General features: G+C 48.1%; 1 protein-coding gene across 1 annotated transcript in view; it reads left to right on the top strand.

Moving 5' to 3' along the window:
* Positions 1-13,906, top strand: part of KANK1 (KN motif and ankyrin repeat domains 1) — a 34,653-nt gene extending 20,747 nt beyond the window's left edge. The window contains exons 5-11 of the mRNA XM_081103106.1: positions 1,014-1,256; positions 2,923-3,010; positions 6,322-6,541; positions 9,052-9,194; positions 9,869-10,069; positions 12,177-12,275; positions 12,872-13,906. Of these exons, the coding sequence (XP_080959232.1) occupies positions 1,014-1,256; positions 2,923-3,010; positions 6,322-6,541; positions 9,052-9,194; positions 9,869-10,069; positions 12,177-12,275; positions 12,872-12,934 (1,057 nt within the window). The 3' untranslated portion in view covers positions 12,935-13,906. The remainder of the gene's footprint in view (positions 1-1,013; positions 1,257-2,922; positions 3,011-6,321; positions 6,542-9,051; positions 9,195-9,868; positions 10,070-12,176; positions 12,276-12,871) is intronic.
* Positions 13,907-14,260: the final 354 nt, after the last annotated feature.

The raw sequence follows: 14,260 nt of genomic DNA, 5'->3' as shown, positions 1-14,260 counted from the left end.
GGTGCCGGCATTTACACGTGGTCTTTCTGTCTCCTTGGCCTCCTGCCTACTCGAGTTACATTCAGAGGCGCCTAGCCTGGGATGCCACCGCGTCCTGGTGATGGAAGACTCCCTCCTAAGAAAGGGGCACTCGGGCTGCTCTCCTCTCCCCCTCTTGCTATCTTTTAAGGATATGTCACTCTTGAAAGGAAACCTGATGAAGCTGAGCCATTTACATCTTCTCACCTTTGACCTGAAAAAAAAGAATAGACTTCAAACAAAAGCAGCAGGTTTCCTGCACTGTCGGACACCTTGTACGTACCCGTATCAGAACTCAGGCACAAACAGAAAGAGACTGAGCCTGAAGAGCAAGCCAGTCCTGCCGTCCGTTCTTTGCTTTCTCAATAGAATGTTTACTACTTGTTTGTTCATTCTCTTCTAATTGGCACAAGTAAATAGCTAAGCCTGTTTGTCTTCCGACCATTAAATCAAATCAATCTATATTGAAAGGATAGAAAAAATGAACAACTGCAGACCTAGCTCTTATATGATAAAGTTTCCTGTGATTTATACTAAGCAAGAGGTGCTCTCTCTCTCTATAATAATGAAAGTGTAATATGCTAATTAGACAGGACTTCCGAACGACCTTCCAGACAAAGCCAGGGCTGCGAGGGCCGAAGCCCCTTGCACAAATTTCATGCATCGGGCCTCTGGTATATATATATTACATATTTTTCCTACAAGTGGTATATGATACCAGTTGGTAATGCAGGTTATCCCTCTTAAGTCAGAACCTATTCAGAACTACCAGGCTTTTAAATAGACCTTACTTTGGACTGCTCAGTGTAGAGCAAGCATGTTAAATAAATGAGGCATGCGGCCCACCGGTCGCAAGTTTGACATGCTTGCTGTAGGGTCTAAACACACTGGTGAGACTTCTGGAGTCAGTCCGCAGCGTTCCCTTCGTAGACATTTCTGTCACTGGGTCTTGATGGGCACACCTTGCATCTCCTGAACTCCCGATTGCCACCTAGGTATGAGACAACTTCAAGTGATGATTCCAGCTCAGAGGAAAGCTCTTCTTCCGAGTCAGAGGATGAGTGTGATGTCATTGAGTACCCTCCCGAGGAAGAGGAGGAGGACGAGGAGGACGAAGACACTCGGGGAACGGCGGCAGGGCGCCATGCAGTTAATGTGGAAAGTTGCAAGTCCGCCAGGGTGGAAGATGAAATGCAGGTTCAAGAATGTGAACCTGAGAAGGTGGAAATCAGAGAGAGGTGTGGTACATTCCCCTCCCCTCCCTTCACCCCTCCCACGTTTAAGGTACTTTGGCAATAGAGTTGGCCATTTAGGAGATTTTGCAATTGTATCCATTTGTTTATTAGTCTTTCCAATCTCCAAAGGAAAGCTAAACTTGATCTGTTCCTCAGAGATGCATACATCTTGTCGTGATATTGATAAGTACCAGTGTAGAAGAAGGTGATCGCTCTCAGATCTCTTACAGTAGCAAAGAGAACGACTTGATATTTTTGGTCACCTTTATTTCCTTCAACTTTAAGTATTTGTCATCTAATTGTGTACTTGGAGCTACCATCCACAGAGCTATTAGCGCCTCTAAGGTTTTCATGGTTTGAACAACTCACCGTGTATTTAAAGGCATGTTAGAATGCTTTGTGTCCAGCACATTTCTTTTAAGGTTTTAGATTTTACCATTAGTCATTTATCTTTTTTTAAAAATATATTTTATTGATTTTTTACAGAGAGGAAGGGAGAGAGATAGAGAGTTAGAAACATCGAAGAGAGAGAAACATTGATCAGCTGCCTCCTGCACACCTCCTGCTGGGGATGTGCCCGCAACCAAGGAGCATGCCCTTGACCGGAATCGAAACTGGGACCCCTCAGTCCGCAGGCCGACGCTCTATCCACTGAGCCAAACCGGTTATGGCTAGTCATTTATCTTGATACACTTCTCAGTACTGTTCTCACAGGAGCGTTGTGTGTGAGAGGGACAGTTTTTTGGCCTCAACTAAAGATCACATTTACTGTAAAGATGATGTAACCGGTCACACGTCTATTTTTGGTTGTGCACTGAGTGATTGGGAACACTACAAGAATGGTTTTTGGAAATATCATAAACAGCAGCTGAAATATCCAGTAAACACTGGTTGGCTGAAACATGCACATAAAATGTAGTAAATTTTAAAGACTTAGTAAATACAGCATCAGTGCCTATAAAACGAGAGAATGAACAGATGGAAATTTCAGTGTGGTTTTTCGCTATGTGATGTAATAAATAGAACATTTTAGAAAGCTTGCCTTTTTTTAAATTTGGCAAGTGAAAGCTTAACTGTATTAAGACAAGGTAAGTAACTTTTAGTTTATATGTCCAAGTATTTTCAAATGGCGCGATGTCTTGTCATCTGATTTTTTAACAGCTTTATTGAGATGTAATGTATATATCATATGTCCTCTGATTTTTAAGTTTACACTTCACGTGGGTTCAACAAACACATCCTGGGTCACCAAATGTGAGTTCAGATGTGTGGTTTACTGGTCGGTGTAATGGGTGTGTGGTAATTCAGGCCTCTTCAACCCCATAAGAATAAGAAATACTTTTAAGAACTTAGAACAAAAGGAGTGAAAAATATCCAAATGTTCTTCTACAATAATGTCATACAGTTCAAACTGATGAGGCCTAAAGCTGCTCTCATGAAAAGCCGTGATCTCTGGTTGGAGGCGTTGTTAGCTCTGCATCATAGCATCAGCCCTTGGCCACCTAGGGGCGCCTGGACTCCCTCCAGGGAAGCACCTTGTACCGAGCAATGAGCTTGGCTCGACGTGGGGCCTCTTATCTTTTAAAGTGTTACAGAGTTTGAGATAAAAATGCCTTTCCTTTTATGGCCAATTGTGAGCTTCTTTCTTTTTATTTTTCCCCCCTTTCAGGTATGAATTAAGTGAAAAGATGTTGTCCGCGTGCAACTTACTGAAAAATAACATAAATGACCCCAAAGCTTTGACCAGCAAGGATATGGTGAGTCTGGTCTACAGTCGCTGTCCCCAGTCTGTGCACAGTGCTGAGTGGACACGCTGGTCCCGGCAGCTGTGGCCTGTCCCTGAGCTGTTGTTGCCAGCGTGCTTGCCTCCAGACTATTCCTAGCCTGTGTGGGCAGGGCGAGCATCCTGCTGCCCCGCTCCCTGGGTCGCACCATGAGCCGTCCCCGGAGGCCCAATCTCACATATCCCCCTCGACCCTGTACCTGTCCCGGGGGTGGTGCATCTGTGAGGCATACTTGCACGTGCAAGGCAGGGCTGATTGCAGTCACTCGGCACCTCTCTGCGAGTTCTGCTTCTACTGACAAAACCTTGTGATCCAGGTAGCAGCATCCCAGACATTTTTTTTTTTTTTTTACGTTAGCATATGTGTGGGGGGTTTTTTGAAAAAAAAAAACAAAACGAAAAAAACCTATCTGGGCCAAGGTCAGCATTCCTTTCAATTATGAAACTGCATATTATGTTCCGGTGTGGAATGCAGGCTGCCACTATTTTTAAACTTAGAAATAACTGCACTGTCGTCATCCCACAGTCTGAGAGATTCAGAAGCAAACAGCAGAGAGGCTGATGGTTGCCGTAGTGAGCGCGAGCAGCAGATGTAGGACAGAGCCGCGCTTCCAGGCAGTGGTGAATCCGACCCATTGCCAAGTCTGTCGCCCGCTCCTGTGTTGGTGAGGTAGATGTGTGGCTGCTTTCCTAGGCCAGACCAGCCCTCGTGTTGACAGCTCTATTCAGTGCGCTGAGAAAATGTAGTTTTTGGTGTTGTTTTAGGTAGTAATGCGCAGCTGAATCTTTGCATTTTAGCATTAGATTTAATAGGAAGTTTTATGCTGGTTAACTTAAGTCAGCAGCTAGTGAGAGAGTTGATTTAGAAGCCTCACAGCATTAGAGAGTTATGAAACCAAAATGTTAGGGCTAGAAGGGATTTAAGGAATGATCTCACCCTGGAGAGGCAACTAGATTTCCTTCCTGTACAACAAGCACAATCTGAAGAACGGGCGGTGACTGTCACAGGCGTGAGAAGTGCATGGGCGTGTGCCTACGAGGCCTCTCTATTCTGGTTCATCCTGCTCTAACCGAGCCCCGAAAGATTATAAGTCTTGTCCAGAGTGGCAGCTGCTAGTTAGTGCTGGGGCTAGATAATACCTGTCTTGAGTACTGACTGGTTCATGCTTTTTGTTTTGTTTGTTTTTTAATAGGATATTGAAATATTTGTTTCTTTTTTTCTTTAATATATTTTATTGATTTTTTACAGAGAGGAAGGGAGAGGGATAGAGAGTTAGAAACATTGATGAGAGAGAAACATCGATCAGCTGCCTCCTGCACACTCCCTACTGGGGATGTGCCCGCAACCAAGGTACATGCCCTTGACCAGAATCCAACCTGGGGACCCTTCAGTCTGCAGGCCGACGCTCTATCCACTGAGCCAAACCGGTTAGGGCTTTTGTTTTGTTTTTATCTAAACTAAATCACATAACCTTAGTATATGGTATTTGAAAAAAAAAAAAAGGATGGTGTCATCTCAAATTTGTGTATGCTGCTATGGAGACTTAAACTTCATCAGAGCCAGCCAAGTCCTGACATTCAGTCAGTGTGCTGAAAGGAGCATGGCAGTGATGTTTACGGAAGGAAATACTCCATAAAATTCCTGGCCGAGGGGCGGACATCGAACTACATGCTGAACTCTGTCAGCGATGCACTAAATGCCGGTCTGAACCTTGGTCACACATAGCGAAACCGTGAAACAACACTGCAGTGTTACTATTTCCCACAAGGTTTAAATTGAACTTAAAACTGGTGCTTTCAGGCCCCTGATTTTTTAGCCATAATATATTTTTTCTTTAATCTGGCTCAACATACTAGGCCATGTGGTCTTCCGGGAAGTCTCCACATTTCTATGACCCCAGATTGCCAAGCATAGTGTCAGGCACACAGTCCGTGATCAGTACATTTTTGTTCATTGAATATTTCTTTAGTGCAAAAGTGTTTAAAGTATTGTGCTGTGAAAAGTAGTGGACATGTGAATGGTCACAATGTCAGGGGCCATGTAACCCTATAGGACACTGGATATTTAGCAGTAACAGAGCTAGGATAACCAGAGGACATAATTCCCCTTCCTTCCGTGTTATAATGCCAAAGAAATAGAAATCTGAACATGTAAAAGAGAGGGGGGGGGGGAAGAAAAGAGGGAGCAGAAAAATAGAAAAAAAATAGAAAAATTCTCTCTTGGCCACGACCCCTTTCAATGAGTGACCAAATATACGGTTGAATGGGCTAAAACAGAATCATCAGTGGCAAGAAGATAGAGGTGGAAGCTCTACAATCTCAACCTTCCTATCGAAAGAGGACTTCTTGGGTTCTGTTTCTTTTGACATAGACTGTCCATCTTTCTTTGATATATTTTTAATCTTGTAAAGAGAAGCAAAGCACAGATGAATGGTACCCTCGTATGAAAGAGGGCCCGTGAAAAAAGTGTAGTTATCCCCATCACCAGCACTGGCTGTGACCCGTCTACCTTGAACTTCATGTGGTGCAAGTTTGGCCTGCTCATCCATGAAGAACATGTCATGTGTCCACACCCAAAGCGGGGAGTCGAGTGGGGCTGATGACCAAAAGCAGATGATCCTCCTGGGAAATGTAATTTGTCCCAGATCTGCTTTTTCCTCCCTTTCCGTGACTGAACATGTCTTTAATATTGGCATGGGGATTGAGCTGGCTACATGCTTATGGTCTCCCAGCCTCATGCCGTGGAGATGTTGAAGGAGCTGAGCAGCATAATTAAGTGTGGGTTAAGTAATTCCTTCTGTCCCAATTACTGTGAAAGTCATTTGCATGGCCAGCATAACTGCATAATGTTCATAGTCCCATAATAACTAGAGCCAGGCCTCAGAGTTTTACATGTATTGCTTCAGTCGTTCTCGCCACCAACACTGTGGAGGGAAGGTATGTTTCTTGTCCCCATTTTGCAGACGAGGACACTGAGGCACAGGATGAGTGTCTTCCCCAGGGTCTTAAACAGCCCCTAAGGAGCAGAGCCAGAATGTAAACTCTCGTACAGGGCTCTATGGCCTCTTAGAGAAGTCAGAATATGTTTGAGTTTAGAATCAGGAGGGATGATGATCCATGTGGAAGTTGAGGCCTCTCTCGGAGCTCTGGGTTTCGCTGTTGTTTCTGCAGCCAGTGCTAAAGGCATGGGCTTTGGCCATACAAGGCTGGTTCCTTGGGCTTCCAGCTGGGTCCCAGGGAGTCTATAAATAGAAGCACTAACGGCCTCGCCTGGTGTTTTGGCAGCGGTTCTGCCTGAACACCCTGCAGCACGAGTGGTTCCGCGTGTCCAGCCAGAAGTCGGCGGTCCCGGCCATGGTGGGGGACTACCTGGCGGCCTTCGCGGCCGTGTCCCCCGAGGTCCTGCGCCATGTCATCAACATGGCAGACGGCAACGGCAACACAGCCCTGCACTACAGCGTGTCGCACTCCAACTTCGAGATCGTCAAGCTGCTCCTGGACGCGGGTACGTGGCCGCGGGCTCCTCTCTCACGGCGCCCACCCCGGGGTGCTTGGTCGGCGCCTCCATGCTGTGCCATCCTGCAGTCCTCCCCATTGCTCCTCCACATGGTGAGGCAGGAGCGCCTGACTCCGCGTGGGAGGCGTGGCACGGAAACAAAACCGGGTGACAGACTCCAGATCTGTATCGAGCGGAGGTTTGGAGGATATTCTTGCTGCAGGTCAGCTGCATGCGAGCGAGTGGTGAGCGCAGGGCATCCCTGGGCCGCAGTTCCCGCTGCTGGAGTCGTGCAGGGGCAGCGGGTTGGCTCCCAGGAGGCTGGGCTGCTCCCTCTGGCATTGTTCCACGACCTCCAGCCAACTGGCTCAGGGAGGTGTCGGGGGAACCAAGCAAAGGCACTGTGATAGATTATGTAGAATCATCCGCGTTTCCGCCAAAATACACCCAGTTATTGGAAAATCAGCATAGAGCAAAGGAAGTGTTATTCCTGAATCTGAACCATAGTCGTGAGAATTGTGGAAATTCTGGTTTATAAGTGGAACTTGCCATCTCAGACTATTGCCAATGGATGTATTAAAGAGGAAGCGAGGGGGTGCTGCTACATAGAAGGGTCCCCTTTGAGAAATGCTGAGCTTTCAACTTGTTATTCAAACAGAGCAGCCCAGTGGTACATATAGTTCCCAAAGCATTTTGATGTATCTGTTTATTAATTTATTTATTTTATTGTTGACACTATTGCAGATTTCCCCCCATTTTGTCCCCTGCCACCCAGCCCTTGCCCGCCCCCCAGGCTCATTTTGATTTATTTTTGAAATCCCTATTTCCACTCTGTGATGTGGCTAACACAGAGTTCACAGTGCCTCGGTGTCATTAACAAGCACACAGTGTGGACAGCTGATTTAGAAAATGACTGAAAAGGTGCCTGGTTTTCCTATGCTGCTGCTTGGCCCAGCAGCCCAACTTCTTCTGCTCTGTTTTGTGGATGTTGGATTAATGCAGGGAAGAAACCAGGCAGATTTGTCCACTTTTCTGTTCTAAGCTTGCTTGTTCCCGGCGTAGGGGCCATGTCAGGATACAACTGCTTCCATGTTTCAGGAGGGAATTCCAAGCCGCCTTCCCTTCAGGCTTTCCAGACCGTAAACAGAGCTGGTGATACTGGCAGCCCGAGGTATTGTTTACACAGAGAAGTGGACAATATCCAGGAAAGCAAAAAACAGGATTACTCCTGAAAGTGATGATTTAACCTAGATGATTTAACCTGGATATTTTGTGTGGACAAGATGTTTTGGTAAATTAAATTATTTTAGTTAATTCCATTGTTGGATGCCTTTGGTTAATCACTAAACATATATATATATGTTTTTATTGATTTTAGAGAGAGAGGAAGGAAGGGAAAAGGATAGAAACATCGATCAGCTGCCTCCTGCAGGCCCCCTACTGGGGATGCAGCCCTCAACCTGGGCATGTGACCGGGAATCAAACCAGTGACCTCTGGGTTCATGGGTTGACGCTCAACCACTGAACCACACCGTGCGGCTGGGCTGGATTTAGTTTTGACCGATCACCATTATAGGCAGAGACTGTGGCTCCACAAAGTGTGTTTGAACTGAACGTGACAGATGCTGAGGACCCTCGCAGAGCACGTCTGCTCGCCCACTTCCCCATCACACGGCCTTTTCCTTTCCGACATTAAAAAATACGCACTATTGTCGATGCCAGATGTCCCTGGTGTACAGTTGTTTCAGGACTCAGGGAACGTCTCAGGGTACCTCCTTCACGTGATGGAAACAGCCTAACATTTTAACTGCATTTGGTCACACACAAGTGTCTTTCCTGCATCCTCCATTCCTTTCATTTTATTAGTGCGGAAGGAATTTAAAAGGCCTGCAGGATAATGTCGCCCCAGAAGACCTCTTAGTAATTATAGGAATAGGAAAGGTCTGGTTTATAGGGTCTCTTAGTCCCTGGCAGTTTGGGGCTTGACTGCATTTGCTCTCAGACCACAATTCCCCAAGTAGGTGTCGTGTGATTGAAACTCTGCTTCTAAGGGCCTCACACACGTCAGATGAGTGAAGCCTGGGCCGCAGAATGAGTCGTGGTTTCCTGTTCAGATTCCGTGCACAAGCCTTTACAGATCCTTGTCACTTGTAGCTCTCACTGCCTTCTTCACTCCAAAACAGTGATTTCCTAAACACAGATCAGTGTCCAGTCGCCACAGTATTGTTTATCCTTCACAGCCACCATTACTTAGAATAACCTCCCAGACAGCCGCGCGATTCCAGTTCGGCCGCCAGTTGCAAAAAAGACATGTTCTGAAAGCTCATTGTAGCTCCTGGCCTCATGAAATAAAAATAATAATTTTTTTGTGTGATATAAAAACACCCCCTCACATTTCCTTCCAAGTCACTCCTGTACTTGGACCTCCTGAGGCCATGTCATTGGGTTCTTCCAAACACCATACCTTCAGTTCCTATCAGGAGATGAATTATCCCTAAACAAGACTCCTGTCGCTGCAGACGTGTGCAACGTGGATCACCAGAACAAGGCGGGCTACACCCCCATCATGCTGGCAGCCCTGGCCGCCGTGGAAGCGGAGAAGGACATGCGGGTGGTGGAGGAACTCTTTGGCTGTGGGGATGTCAATGCCAAAGCTAGCCAGGTGAGCGCACTTTCTTCCCAGGCTCGTTCATGTCCTTCATGTCCTGCTTGCTAGCCTACAGCTCTGACCTGCACGGCTTCCCACACCCCCTCCCACCACTGAGCACTCACTCACTGGCCCAGCCCTGAGTCTACGTGGCCACCTGGCAGCCCTAGACGACCCCTAGACAATCAAGCGCACCATGAAATACTGGCCTAAACTTCCCATTGGAAACTTCTCCGTCCTTTGCCTGTCTGGAGCCGTGTGCACATAAACTGTAGGTCAGCCTGCATATCGGTGACTGCGAGTCCCTGCATCGACCAGGTGACTAGTGTCTGCATGCCGGGTGCCCCTAGTTCAGATGCGTTCATAGTGGTTAACCATCTGCTGACTTTCCAGCTCCTTGATATAATGAGACAGAGCCTCCAAGCTAAAGGGAAAAACTGACTCGATACGTTATGATCTAACATATTAACTTAGCTCATCCCTCATGAGAAGCTGATTGCTCCATGCCTGCCTCCACCTGCATGCTTCCACGTCCATTTTTTCCCATCTGTCACCACACTCCCTCCTCTCCCCCACTCCACACCCCCCACCCCCCTGCTCCTCACCCCCAGCATAGCCACCCTCCCAATAGGCCATACCCTGCCGGCCCGGTATGCACTTCTGAAGTTCACTGCCATTTCTCTGCGCAGGCAGGACAGACAGCCCTCATGCTGGCGGTCAGCCATGGGCGGATAGACATGGTGAAGGGCCTGCTGGCCTGCGGTGCTGACGTGAACATCCAGGACGATGAGGGTTCCACCGCCCTGATGTGTGCCAGCGAGCACGGGCACGTGGAGATCGTCAAGCTGCTGCTGGCCCAGCCTGGCTGCAACGGCCATCTGGAGGACAACGTGAGCGTCTCCCTGGGGCCGGGGTGCCTGCAAGGCCACGGGGCGGGGCGGGGGGGGGGGGGGAGCTCTGTGAGTGCCACTTGGCCGGGTGCAGAAAACAAATCCTCCTTGATTCTCCTTGAGGATTTGTGTTGCCACCCAGGCCACCTCGTTTCATGGCCCAGCTTGGCAGCATTTATTGTGTGCCAACTAATACTCCATTAACTAAAGCCAAAGGCCGAGTGATAAATGGACCTCACCCCCAAATTTACTAAAGGAAGGAGGTGCTGGGCAGGCACGAGAACCAGCCTGTTAAAGGGGAATGAACAGATTTACAACACAGAATCAGATGTGGGCACTTCTAAGACCATGAGAGGACCAGGTCCCGGCCCGTTTGGAAATCCGGATTGCCAGCCACTACCAGTTGGGGTTATTGGGTGACTAGAACCGATATTACTACAGTGAAACACTTTCCCAGGAAAATGAAGTAAAGGCAGGTGTGCCCGTCACCAGGGCCCAGGGGAGTGACGTTGCGTCAGCCAGGGGAGCTAGCCGGTCTTGGCTCCCTTCACATCTTTCCACTCCTGCTTGGGCTGGTCCATCAGCACCGTTCTAATCTCCTCTCGCAGGTGCTGAGCTGTCCCCACTCCCAGATAACCCTTGACTGGGAGCCTCCTAAGGAAAGCTGCTTCTCTCAGAGGAACTAACATTTGGGTGGTGACAGGGTTGAAAGGTCCAGGGGTCATAGAGGTTGGGCTGGGTTGGCTCTGTTTTGAAAAGTTTATCTCTGTGGAGCACAGGTTGGGACCAGAGCTTCCTCTAACTGGAAACACTAAAAAGTGAGAGGGAAAAAAACATCCTTCTTCGCACTGAACCTCAGGTCCCGGTGGGCCCCAGGCAGCAGGAAGAGCAGCCAGTGCGGGGATTGGCAGGCGCGGTGGCTGCACAGGAGCGGATCCGCAGTCCCGCCTCATTCGCTCACCTCCGCCCGAGCAGAGGGAGCGTTTCCAACCTGTTCCCTCAAGAACACGGTTTTCCGTGTGCCTTGGTTTTTGTTGGTTGGCTTTTGCTTCTACTCTCTTTCAGCAAAGAACAGCTTGTGGATGTAGTAATACGAAGCCCTAGAGCCACAGTGACTTCCAGACATCCTGGCCACCAGCTAATCGTCTGCTTCCTCATCCTTAAGGGAATGGGAGCATCTTTATTCCAATCCTAGACAGAAACTAAGTTGTGCTGTTTTTTGCCTTGATGCTCTTTTATATCCATCTAAATCCCTGCCGTTTTCATAGAAACCAAACATTTTACTGATAATTTTTCCCCCATATATTTCCATAAGATACATTTCTTTTTTAAAAATTACTTTTATTGAGTTTAGAGAGTGGGGAAGGAGGAAGAGGGGAGGGAGGGAGGGAGAGAGAGAGAGAGCCATCAACTTGTTATTCCACTTATTTGTGCATTCATTGGTTGATTCTTGTATGTGCCCTGACCAGGAATCAAACCTGCAATCTTGGCATATCTGGATGTCTCTCTAACCACTTGAGCCACACAGCCAGGACCCCATAAGATACATCGCTGCAAGCCAGCAGGATTCAGTGCTTCTGCACTGATGTTACTCACACATCTCACAGGGGTGGTTAGGGGTGCAGGACCAGCTCTCTCCCCAAGAGGAAAATTTAGAGACCTTAGGCAAGATGTCAACACATACACCATGGTACATGCCTGCTGCTCATTTGTAATGACAAGGGGGAAAAAATTAAAATATGTTTCTACCTCCATCTCCTGCTGTCCCCCGCTGGTGGGCACAGTGGTTGAATGAGACTTCTCCATGGGCAGCCTACATTATCCAGGGCCCACAGTATGCAGGCCTGTACACTAACCACTGTGAGGCCAAGACAGGGGAACGGGTGACTGTCCTGTTGACTGTGCTTTCCTTAGGGTGCGGACTGTGCCTCATTCGTCCTTGTATTCGAAGAGCTTAGCACATCGAGGTCCAGAAAAGTTCCCTTCTAAAGGACTGAACCAATGGCTAGATTTGGGGGACCATCTCAGTTACTGGAGGGTGTTTTGTTACCTCTGGCTGTCTGGACGTCTGAGAAATCCAACCTGGCTCGTTCTTTTCATCTTTAAGGATGGCAGCACCGCGCTTTCGATCGCTCTGGAAGCAGGACACAAGGACATCGCCGTCCTCCTCTATGCCCACGTCAACTTCGCCAAAGCCCAGTCTCCGGTCAGTGTTGTGCGTTTGGCATTTGTTAGCAAGCTGAAATCCACCAGACAGGTGGGCCCCCTTCCTCTGGGAGTTGACGAGAGGCACAGGTTTTCTGAGGATTCTGAAAATGGAAGTTTCAGTCTGGAACTTAAGACTCCATCACTTTTACCCCCACCCAGAAGGCCAGGAGTGCTAATGGTTAGCACAGCAGAGAAGGGACCTCTGCTTGTCCTAAGGGGACACACACTCTCACACCCTCACGTGAAGGACTTATTCTGGGCAGAATTATTCAAATGGCACATCCCCAGCCAACTAACACATGTCGCCATGTTCCCGCCATTTCTTGTAATGCAGATAGTGTGAATAGCAACCTGTGGTCCCAGAATCCACTCTTAGCAGGAAGTCGACTTCCCAGGGACAGCTGGTCACAGCACTACTGAGCTCAGCTGGCTCCTGAGCGCCTCCTGCTGGCGGACCTGTGTTCCAGCTCCCGCTCTGTCTCTGGCTCACCAGTGGTTGTCAGCTATGGTGAACCGAGTTCCTATGTCACAGAGGACACACCTGCCTGAGGTCACATACTAACCCCCATTTTTTTTTCCTTTCCTGGTCTCTAGGGCACCCCTCGGCTTGGAAGGAAGACATCTCCTGGTCCCACCCACCGAGGTTCTTTTGATTGATTTATGTACAATTAGCCATCCATTTACATGCCACCATTAAGCTGCTGACTGTTCCTGTTGGGGTGACAGATACTGAATGTATGCATATTGTGCCTGAGCTCACCAGCAAACAGGACGCAAAAGGCCAAGGACCGAAGGCTGGAGCTGTCACGGCGGAAGCTGAGCCAGCGAGAGATTGCCGGCGGGCACCCACCGCCTCGCTCCCGGCCATCTTCCCTCTGTGGAGGGCACACTTGACCCAGTCGCTGTTGCTGTTGAGTCTCTGCTCCCTTATGAACAGTCGTAGGAAACTGTCACCTGACCTGAGCGGGCAACTTCTGCGCCTTCTCTCCACCCGCCCCCACCACCCCTGCTGAGAGTGTCAGGTTCTCACTGGCACAGTGTTTCCAATTTCTCCTCCAGTGTTTATATTGACCGGCGTGGAACGATTGGAAAGCTCTTCAGAAATTCCATTCCCAGATGGTTTCGTTGATGTTTTTTTGTCTTTATTATTCTAAAGCAAGTTGAGGTGACTTTGGTCATCGGCAACTTGGGCCTGGGCTGGTAGGTTTCTGGGTTAAAATGAGAAGATGGAACTCTTAAAAAAGCATAACACGTACAAAAGGAAATCTTTTCAGTTGGTTTTATCTCGGTGGATGTATTATATGACTTTTTATATAAAAGGTATCTATATGAAATTGACACAGTATTTTCAACTTTTATATTCCATGGTAATAAAAGACATGAAGAACTACATGTAACAGTACCATATTTTTATTAATAATTGCACAACTCTCTTACCTGATGATAAAGGTCGCATTGTGTTAGGGGAATTGGCTATATATTCGCCTCTAGAGAAACATGGCGTAGTTCTCCACGTATTTATGGATTCCTTTATACCATGTCACACTTACCATGGTCTTATATGTATTTAAATGTTTGAAGTGCCTTAGACTCTTGCCATATTTTCAAAATAAAATTTCATTGAGCTCTCTGCTTGTCCCAGCCTCATCTCTGACACTGTGTGCCCGATGCTATTGACTTGCAGCAGTGGCAGCACCAGCTGATGGCTTGCACAGGGAGGCCGAGCGCCCGGCCCGCCGGTCGTGCACCCCGACAACAGAAGACACCTTCTGAGAGCGCCACAGCTCTGCCCAGCACTCAGGTTGCACGTCACGAGTCTGAAATTTAAGACCTCGCTAGGCAAGCAGTTCACCAGACAGGTAATCTGCAAGGGGAGCCGGTGAGCTCGCTCTGCTCACGTGCAGAAGCAGCACACCTTGGTCCCGAGTCCGGGTGCACCTGCCGGTGCTGGTGGAAACCCGTGATGATAGGAAAGGAGAGATG

This window comes from Myotis nattereri, assembly GCF_964212035.1.
Source record: "Myotis nattereri genome assembly, chromosome: 12".
Lineage (NCBI taxonomy): Eukaryota > Metazoa > Chordata > Mammalia > Chiroptera > Vespertilionidae > Myotis > Myotis nattereri.
Note: the sequence above shows the minus strand (reverse complement) of the source record. Positions and strands in the feature narration are given on the sequence as shown.